The sequence below is a fragment of the Echinops telfairi genome, unplaced genomic scaffold (genome assembly GCF_000313985.2).
Source record: "Echinops telfairi isolate 266 unplaced genomic scaffold, ASM31398v2 ScPeMD7_2010;HRSCAF=2546, whole genome shotgun sequence".
Lineage (NCBI taxonomy): Eukaryota > Metazoa > Chordata > Mammalia > Afrosoricida > Tenrecidae > Echinops > Echinops telfairi.
The window spans coordinates 4,331,959-4,342,336 of NW_022105908.1; the positions used below are offsets into that span (position 1 = coordinate 4,331,959).

Below are 10,378 nucleotides of genomic sequence, written 5' to 3' on the forward strand. Positions count from 1 at the left end.
ACAGTGGTCGGTGTGAGATTTGAAAATAATTCACAATCTACAATCTATCAGGGGGCCACAAGGGTTGTGGTGAGGTGGGAGGGAGGGAAAAAAAGAGGAGCTGATCCCAAGGGCTCAATGGAAAGTAAGTATCTAGAAATGAACAATGAAATATATGTGTGAATATGTCAGACACAATTGATGTATGGTTTGTAACAAGAGTTTTAAGAGTCCCCCAATAAAATGATTAAAAACAAAATAAACAAACAAAAAAAACCCTCTATATATTATACCTCACTGCATCAACTGCTGTTTGCTAGAAAATAACTATGAGAAATATGTAAATATTACATCTATAAAGATATGCACATTTCAAAAAAAGAGAGAGAACACTTCATCACAACCAACACAGCATGCATTCTACCTCAGAACACAATGATAAGTCTCCAAGGCAGACCACATGTTCCATCACAGGGCAAGTCTAGATAAATTTTAAAAATGTTTTCTCTGGCTGCAAAGCAGTGAAACTAGAAATCAAGAACAAAAATTTTTGAAAAATTCACAAACATATGGAAAATAAACAACATAAAATTAACCCACCAATCTCTCAAGGAAGAAATTGAAAGAGAAATCACAAATTTCATGGAGTCAAATGAAATTGAAGGCACACACACTGAAATTTATGGGACGCAGTAAAAACAAAAATCAGAGGAAATCTTATAGCAATATATGCCAACATGAGAAAAGATTTCAAATTAACAGCCTAACTCCACAATTTTAAGAAATAAAAAGAGAAGAGCAAACTAAGCTTAAACCTACTATAAGAAAGAAATAGCAAGGATCAGATGAGCAATAAGTATAATAGAAATCCAATAAAGATAATCAATAAAACCAGAGTTTGTATTTTGCAAACATTAGTAAAACTGACACATCTTGAGCTAGACTGACAAAGATAAACAGAGAAAATATGGAAATAATGAAAAGAAGAAATGAAAGAGTGCTGATCAAACGGATCCCATGGAAATAAAGAGAATTATGATAGAATATTATGAACAGGAGTCCTGGTGGCTCGTGGTTATGAGTTGGGCTGCAATCCACATGGCTGGCAGTTCAAAATCACCAGCAACTCCTTGGGAGAAAGACTGGGTTTTCTACTCCCATTAGCAATCACAGTCTCAAAAACCCTTAGGAGGTTGTTGTGAGTCAGCACTGACCTGATGACAGCGAGTTAGGATTTTTTTTGTATTATGAAAAACTGTACGGCAAGAAATTGGATGACAGATAAAATGGACAAAGTCTTAGAAATACACAACCTACCCAAAATTATTTAGTAGGAAATAGAAAATCTCAGTGGACTGAAAACAAGTAAAGAGATGGACACAGTGATTTCAAAACACAAAACAAAAAACTCCTCCCCAAAACAGTTGTAGATCAGATGACTTCAATGGGGAATTCTGCCAAACACTTAAAGAATAGTTGAAACAAATACAGTTTAACCTCTTGTAAATATAGAGAAGGAAGGAGTATTTCTTTATCCATTCTATGACACCAGCATAAACCTAAACACAAATCACACAAGGAGACTATAAGAAAAGAAACGGAAAGGGCAATATCTCATATGAAAACAAACAAATAAACAAAAATCTTCTAAAAGTTCATGAAAAATGGAATTAAAAGATAATGGAGATTTTCTAAGAACGTTTTGAATCCCCCTTGATATATGGAAAATCCTCCACAAGATAAGAGAAAACAATCCAACAGCAAATTAAAAGTACCATATACCATGACCAAGTGAGATTTATTCCAGGGATGCAAGGAGGGTTCAACATTACCAATCCAATCAACATAATACATTACATCAACAGAACAGAAGAAAATAACTACATAATTTTCTCTATGGACGCAGAGAAAAACATTTGATAAAATCTAACTTTAATCATGAAAACTCTTAAAGAGGACTGAATAGAGGGGCCATTCCTCAATATTATTCAAGGAGACATATAGTAGTAGCCACAGCCAACATTATACTTAATGGAGAAAGCCAGGACCTTTTTTTGCCTTGAAATTGGGAACAAGACAAGTGTGTACACCCTAACACCTTTATTTAGCATTATATTAGAGGTATAAGACATCTAATATAAAATTAAGGAAAAATGGGAGATAAAGAAAAAGATAGCCAGTTTGAAAAAGAAGAAGTAACACACCTCTATTCATGGATGAGATGATCTTATATATATGATATTACAAAAAGTTTACCAGAAAACTTCCAGAACCAATAAAAGGTTTAGAAAACTTGCAGGGTTCAAGGTCAACACATAAAAATCAGTTGTAATTCTAAACACTAGCAATGGGAAATATGAATGGGAAATTAGAAAAGTAATTCTATTTACAATAATATCTACCAGAATTAAATACTTAGGAATATATCTAACCAGGGATGTGAAGGACTTATACAGTGAGAACTACAAAACACTGCTGAGATGGAAGAAGATTAAAATAAGTGGAAAGATGTTCCATGTTCATGATTTGAATAACGTAATATTTTTAAGATGTCAAATTATCCAAAGCAATCTATAATTTCAACACAATATTGACCAAACTTAGTGGCTGGGTTTAGAAAAATAGAAAACCTATCGTCAACCAAAAAATTGGAACAAAAAAACCAAACCCATTCCTCTTGAGGTCCAGCACATTTCTGACTCATGACAACTCTTTAGGACAGAGTAGAACAGTTCCCTAGGGTTTGCAAGGCTATAAATCTTAAGGGAAGCAGACTATCTTATTTTTGTCAGACGCTCTCATCTCTCAGGGCTATGCTAACAACTGACAAGCCTTGTCCAGCTGAGCAAAAGGAAGATCTACTCCAAATCTACTATAATGAATCCCTGGTCTAATAGTTGTGATACTCTCTGCACACAAGAGCATATTGATATGCTGCTTTGTAATTTATTTATTTTTTTAAAAGAGGTTACGGGAAGCAGAACCTCTGGGAATCAATTTTTGGAAAGACTAATTTCATTAGGATAGCAATTATCAAAGTGGGAGAACCCACCGATAGTGGCTATCAGAAACACTGGGCGGCAGTCGAGAAGGCTATGCAAATCAAACAGCCATGCTAATGGGCACATGCTCTGGCTCCCATGCATTCTGAGGAGGAAAGAGGTTAAGACTTCCATGCTATAGGGATTCTTCTTCATGACATCTTGTTTAAATCCCTTTTAAATAAAAATTCCTTTCATACAAATGGACTTTTCCTTTAGTGTCATCTTTCAGTTTTTTAATTTATTTTAAATTTCATAGTAATTGTTATTTGGCACACTATCATGGATTGTTTTATCTAATTTCTTTTAATCACCAGCATATACCTTGTACAAGGAGCTTTTTTGAAGCTGACCCGGGAAACTTAATCTTTTGTCACTGTGTTAGTCTGGGTAGACTAGAGAAACAAATTCATAAACACGCATATGTATTTAAGAGAGAAGTTTATACACAAGAGGAATTGAACACTGAGAAAACATCCCAGCCCAGTCCAGATCAAGTTCACAAGTCCAATATTAGCCCACATGTCCAATATCAATCCATAAAGTCCTCTTCAGACTCACTAAACACATGCAATGAAGTCAAATGCAGGACGATCACAAGCCAGTGGGTAGAGAGTCTTTGGGTCCAGTGGCGTAAGCATCTCAGTTCTGGCAGGGTCTCTCTGTGGCTTCTCTCGCTTCTGAGGGCTGGTTGTGTCCATGTGGCTTGTCTTCTGCAATGTCTCCCAGGGAGTAGCGGAGAGAGAGACGTGTCTTCCGCCTCCAAGGAGGAAGTACCAGATTTCCCAGAATTCTCAGAAGGCCATGCCCACAGAAGTCTCATTGGCTACCTCCAGATTGACAGCCTAGACTCCACCCCTACACTCTTAATCCTTAAATTGACACCAGATTAGGTGACTACCACAGTCACTATTAATGTAAGGGAACAATTCTAATCTACAAATCTTCTAATGGGAAAGTAAATTTGGATCTCCAAATAACCAAATCACAAATATAATTATGCTATGTATTTTCATTTCAGAGCCTCAAACTTCAATTATTTGCATATCTCTTTAATATATGTGCCACGTTTTGTACAACCTGGCCTGAGCTATGATATTTTCAATTTCCTCATGTGCATGTGAAAGTTGAACAATGGATAAAGAAGACCAAAGAAGAATTGATGCATTTGAATTATGGTGCTGGTGAAGAATGTGGAAAACACTATGGTCTGCCAAATGAATAAAATAATCTCTAATAACTATAGCCAGGATACTATTTAAAAGGGAGGGTGGTGGGATTTCATCTCACATACTTTGGAAATATTATAGAGAGAGACTAGTCCCTGGAAAAGGATATCATGATTGGTAGAGGGTCAGTGAACTAGAGGAAGACCCTCAATGAAATGGATTAATACAGTGGCTGCAACAAGGGGCTCAAATATAACCACAATTAATAGAGGGGCTTCTCGGATGAGATTTTCAGGGACCAAAAGGACATCACACACCAACTACTTATGCCAGTTCGTTTACGACATGGCCAATGTCAGAAACTCTACCACTGAACGATGTTATCCCTTTAGCTCAGTAGTTTCCAAATTCCATTCCAATAAAGGAGCCCTGGGAACACAGTAGGTTACATAGTAGGCGGCTAACAGCATGTCGGTAGTTAGAAACCACCAGCCACTCTACAGGAGAAGGAGGAGACTTTCTACTCCTATACCGAGTCCCGGCCTCAGAAACCAACAGGAGCCCTTCCACCCCATTCTATAGAGTCAGGATAAGTTGGAATGGAGTCAATGACAGGGAGTTTGTTTTTAGGTTTAAGCATAAGGCAGGAAAGTGGTCTGGAGACATCACCCTCTCCCTTTCAACAGAACAGCTACAACTTCAATCGTTTTGTATTTTGGACTTCCACCATTAGTTTCCATGAATTCAACTCTAAGTCATGACAATCCTAGGTGTGCTGGTTTGGAACTGTGCTCTATAAGGCTTTCAAAGGCTGACTTTTTGGAAGGAGACCACCAGGCTTTCCTTCAGAAGCACCCATGAGTAGACTAGTCTGTTCAGCCGTTTGGTTAACAGACAAGTGTGTCCACCATTCACACCACCCACCATGGATTCACTTATGCTATTCTATTTAAAGAAAGAGTGCTTAGGTGGATGGGAAGGGAATGGGGTTGGGGGAACATTCAGAAATCACTGTTTAAGTTAAGCTTAAACCATCTAAAAGTGCAAAGGCCTTTTAAAAACACATTCTCATCAGCAATACTGAAAAGCTAGGAGAAGGTTTGAACAAAAAAAGGGAGAACCAAGCACAGTATGTTGATTGGGGGAGAGGAACCTTAAAAAAATTTACCTCCTTCTAATTATAGAATTCGTTGCTTTAGCAATTTTTGCCAGGGCAGATCTTGTCTGGGACTCAGAGGGCCAGGAAACTGCATTCTCATCTGACAGTAAGAACAGAGAAGATGTAGAACAGAAATGGAAATAGAATAAAGATTGCTCAAGGAGTCAAGTGAAGCGGGACCTGAACGCTAGAAGTGACAGATAACAACATCCATTCTTATAGTGCTGTTCAGACTACAAAGCGGCCCCACCTACATGACCTCATACCGACCAGATGAAGCAGGCGGAAAGATATACAGCAGTCATGGCTATGCGCTGAAGCTCAGAGAAGATAGGAGCATGTGCACAAGGTCATATAAAGGAGGGTCTGAAAATAGGACGTGGAATAGCTGCTTTTCTGTTCCTAGATTTGATCGTTGTAGTAGATTTTATGTCAACTTGAATGTGTATGAAGGTGCAGAGGTGGCGTCCAACCTATCAATCAGGGCAAAGCCTGATGATGCCTCCTTAGGGAAGTGAGACCTTTTCCATATGAGGAACTTCTTGTTTTTCACCTTCATCCTTGCTGGGACTGGGTCTGCCTCCAGGGATGGCCCATGTGGGCTGCTGAGACTGTGAGCCAGCCTCTGAGCTGTCTGTGACCTGCCATGTTTCCACCGACCTTGGATCCATGCATCTGTATCCCCAGCCTGTGATCTTCCAGCTTGCTGCTTCACCTTTCTGGGTCATCAGACAGTAGCTATGCAAGTCTGAAGAGGGCTCCAGCTAGCATAGAACCTTGAATTGGACTGGGCTGGGATGCATTCTTGATATTAGGTTACTTCTTGATATAAAGTTCCTTCCTCTACATATGTGTCACTGGTGTGGTTTCTCCAGACAACCCAACTCAAATATTGCTGCTGTGCTGTATTGTGTAGGTTGAAATAGTAAAAGGAACTGAAGCTACTGAAATCAGAAACAGAAGGCAATTCATTCCAAAACAAAATGCTAGGTGGTCCTCACCTGCTACAACGTCTCTGAACATTGCCTTGAAAGCTGGGAAGTAGCTGCTCTGAAGTTTGTCCAGGAGTCCAGCCATGCCTCTCACCCTGATTGCTCTCAGTTGGTTATAAATATATTCCAGATCTTCATACCTACAGTAGCACAGAGAAAGGTGACTGCAGGTAAACTGAGAGGAGATGCAAGTCACACTGCAATGACCCACACTCAGGCAGACAGAATGAAGTACTGCCTCAAGGTGTTTTCACAGGCAACAAAGAGCCCTGACATCTGTTTCCAGAACAATGAGGACACAAGCCGGAGTTGGGAACACAGGTTCAAAGGGGCAGCTCCAGGAGGTAACAACAGTGAACTCTGCTACAAACAGATGGTGGCTCAAAACCTTGGCAGCTGGAGATCATTAGCTCTTGTAGGAAGGTTTGGGGCAGGGTGAGCAAGGGGTTGTTGGAGCAAGGCCCACAGTTGGTCAGTGGAATGGTCAGAAAAGCAGGCAAGAGAACAGGGCATCTCAGCATGGCGGTGTAAACATGGCTGCCGCCCAGTTGGCATGCAAGGCCATTTGACCCTTGTGCTCTCAACTCCATGCAAGGGCAGAAACATCTGCCTCCGTTGGAATCACAACCAGCACAATGATAAGTAGCAAAGGAACGGTGAGGAGGGGCAGAGGGATACGTGGAAGCAGGAAGCCCTGGAGGCTGAGCACAGTAGGGACACTTTCTAGACCTGTGGATGGTTCACGTGGTCCCAGGAGAGACCCTTCTGCAGCCAACTGCCCCAAACTTCTCTTCCTCCAAGTCCATAACTGCTCACGAGGAAGGGAGTAGGCACTTCGAAGAAAGTGTTCAGGGGGATTGTTTTGTTTCATTTTAAGTGCAGTTGAAAGAACCTTTGAGGAAATGTCAGAAGACACACTGATGGGAGACTCAGAAAGAAAAAAATAATTACTCTTGCAACAGGAAAGAATGCAATTCCCAATCCATAGTCAGATTTTATTGAGCCCAAAGACACTGAGCTGTATGTGCTAGAGGTTGACGAGAAACTCCAGGAGAACCAGACGCAGTGAGTGGCTCCCTCAGGCTGGAGCTGGCTCTATCCTGTGGCCCCTCTGCTGCTCAGGACTTCAGCATGGTCCTCTGTGCCTACCTGCTCTTCCAGAACTCCAGCTCCACCTTAGGTGTGGGATGCTCCCCTTGCAAGAACGGCTGAGAAGACTCTCTCTTGAGAACCACCTGGACTTGGTGGCTCCACTTGATCACTGCAGACTCAACAGAGTAGATGACCGACTTATCGATGGAATCCAAGCTGTGAAAGACAGAAAACATCTCCTGGAGTGTGTGGAAATAACTTTGCCCGGGTGGTACAGTGGATTAAGTGTTGGGTTGCTCATCGCCATGTTAGTGGTGTGGAATCAACTTGATAGCAGTGAGTTCGGTGTCCCCCTCACCCAAACAGAGTTCCAAATCTTTTCAAAATAGATCAGAAATTGAATTTAGATCAGAAGCACCCTGAACTTTTGGTGGGTAAGAGATATTGGTGACTAGTTAGTGATAAATACAAATCTCCCTTGCCCACTGAAAACCTGCTTATGAATACAGACAACCACACTTATACCTATAAGAGACCAACAATACTCTGAAGACTAATATAAGAATTTTGGATCTCACTAAGAAGCCTTCTTGTCAATGCAGGAACACTTCAAACAAAATATTCAGATGGCCATCAACCCTTGCTTGAAACTCTACGAGGGACAGCAAGCTCTGTGCTTCAGAACAAAGCACCTTCCATTACACATCAGCTCTTGCAGCAGAACTTTCAGACTAGGGGGAGAGACCTGGCAACCTATTTCAAAAGCGCAGTGAAAACCATATAGACCGTGGTCCAATCTCATTGCATGTGAGTTGCCATCATGTGAGGGCCAATTCCAACAACAACAAGATATTTTGCAAAGGACTGAAAATCAAAATCACATTTTGATTGCCTTTTCATAAAGTCTTTACTGAAAACTAACTGTGCATGCCGGGAACCCAGAATACAAATGGCAAAGCAAGAAAGCATGCCATGCAAAGTTTCATGCCAGAAACCCACCTTCACCTATTTCAATTCAACTCGTCTTTGCTGACCAATGGCATAGCACAAGTGATTATAAAGAGTATCGAAGGGATGAGATACCCACTTCTCTGAAACATGATCTAGCCTTTGGGGGAAATTACAAAATTTGAACAAAGGGATACAAACTCAGCAATGATTATATGTACACATTGAATGTTATTAAATTGAAATATAAGCCTCCCATAAAACAGTGATTTGAACTCATTCATTTTGAAAATTAGGTATTTTAAAAATTAAACCACAACGTTGTTTCCAGTTAACTAGAAAATACTTCAAACTATATAGGTGGCAAATTACTTCCAATATGAAAAAATAAATTTAAAAAAGCCTTCATTATAAAGTACGTTGTCATCGTGTGCATTACTGATTCTTCAGATCAGATCATAGACCCTGAATATACGATGATGGCAGCTGTGTCCTGGCGAACTCTTGGCAATATGGCAGACTGAGATTATACAGAAAAGTTACTTTTTCCCATGAACACATAGAGTATATGATAAGAGACAGCAGACTGTATCATTTAAATACATAGCTTGGCTTGAAAGGAAAAGAAAAGAATCCCAGAGAACAGAAACAGAGATAATTTAAAGCCAGAATGGCACGTGGAAGCTGAAGATATGGCAGACCTAACTCTCAAAGGAGACAGGGATGAGATTTTTGTGGCAAGAGGCACAGAGTCCAGCCTCTAATAAAGACAGTTTTGCTATTTTTAAAAAAATTCCCAGAACCTGAAAAAGGTCCCCAGCTGCTGGGGTAGGAGGTTCTGGAACTGTAACAAGTGCTCCCAGAGAAGTTCTGTCGCATTCTGTGCTTGGTAAAGGCTGGGAAGAGGCATGGATCTCCTAGGCTGGACCTGGATCTTTGCCTGGGATAAGACACTGTTCTGATAAGCAAAATGCTGAACTCAGCCTGGCTGTTGGCAACCCTGAAATGCATCTGACGAGAAGACTGTTACTGTGATAACCTGACAAGACTTTGGGCAAGGGGATTGAAAAGAGGGTGGGAATCAGCACAAAACATACAGTCTGCGGATGCTGTCAGACAGAGCAGACAGAGGGCTTGTGTGCAGAACAAGGAGATGTGCAGAGGCAGGAACAGAAAAAACATAAGAAACAAGCCAGCATCTCCCATACGTCAGAGACCCAAATGACCAGGCTGGTGGTACTTACATAGTCTCACTCTCAGAGCCCCAAAATTCCATCTTTTCTGAACCTTCTGGAAGAGGCAGAAAAGTTTTCCCCTTCACTTGCTCGAGAATAACCAAGAGGTCACATTGGAGGCTGTGGGCATGCCATCTGACATCTTGACATATCACCTGGGGACAATCCAGATGATTCTTCTCATTGGCCAAGACCGGTATAACAACCTGCAACAGAGGAGCACAAGACAGAAAAGCCAGGTGTTCTCCTTTAGAGCCCTAAAAGAAATGCTCATAAGGCTACACCTGTCCGTTTGCAGTTCACAGAGGCCAGAGCCTACCCCTCTCCAAAAAAACAAACAAACAAACAAACAAACAAAAAAAAACCACACAAGGAAGTAAAATGATCATTTGTCTACAGGTGTGAGGGGTCACCTTGAAAATGTAAATAAAGTTAGAGGTCTTGATTCCATCGGTGAAGTGAACTATTATTGCTTTTGATCACCAAATATAGTTTTTCATCTTTTCGTGCCCATCCCAGATGCAGAAGTGGACCTGTGAGCAAAGCTGGGCCAACGCAGGGAGGCTGAATTGTTGAGGAAGAGAAATATTTCTTTTCCTGTTCATCTTATACTTTGGAAGAAGAAATTTTGGAGTTACTGAGTCATATTCCTTCCATATAGAGTAAAAAAGTCACTAAAGAGCATTTAGAGATGGTCAAAGACCAGACCCTGGAGATACTATTTGAGCTTCTGAACTTGAACTTTCTGAGCTACTTGAAGTTT

The 10,378-nt window shown here is 40.7% G+C and overlaps 1 protein-coding gene across 1 annotated transcript in view; it reads right to left on the bottom strand.

The window, feature by feature from the left end:
- DNAH9 (dynein axonemal heavy chain 9) overlaps nucleotides 1-9,732 on the bottom strand; it is a 397,093-nt gene extending 387,361 nt beyond the window's left edge. Inside the window, exons 1-3 of the mRNA XM_045293291.1 lie at nucleotides 9,625-9,732; nucleotides 7,490-7,648; nucleotides 6,350-6,480 (exon numbers count right to left, since the gene is read on the bottom strand). Of these exons, the coding sequence (XP_045149226.1) occupies nucleotides 6,350-6,480; nucleotides 7,490-7,648; nucleotides 9,625-9,656 (322 nt within the window). The 5' untranslated portion in view covers nucleotides 9,657-9,732. The remainder of the gene's footprint in view (nucleotides 1-6,349; nucleotides 6,481-7,489; nucleotides 7,649-9,624) is intronic.
- Between the last annotated feature and the right edge of the window lie 646 nt (nucleotides 9,733-10,378).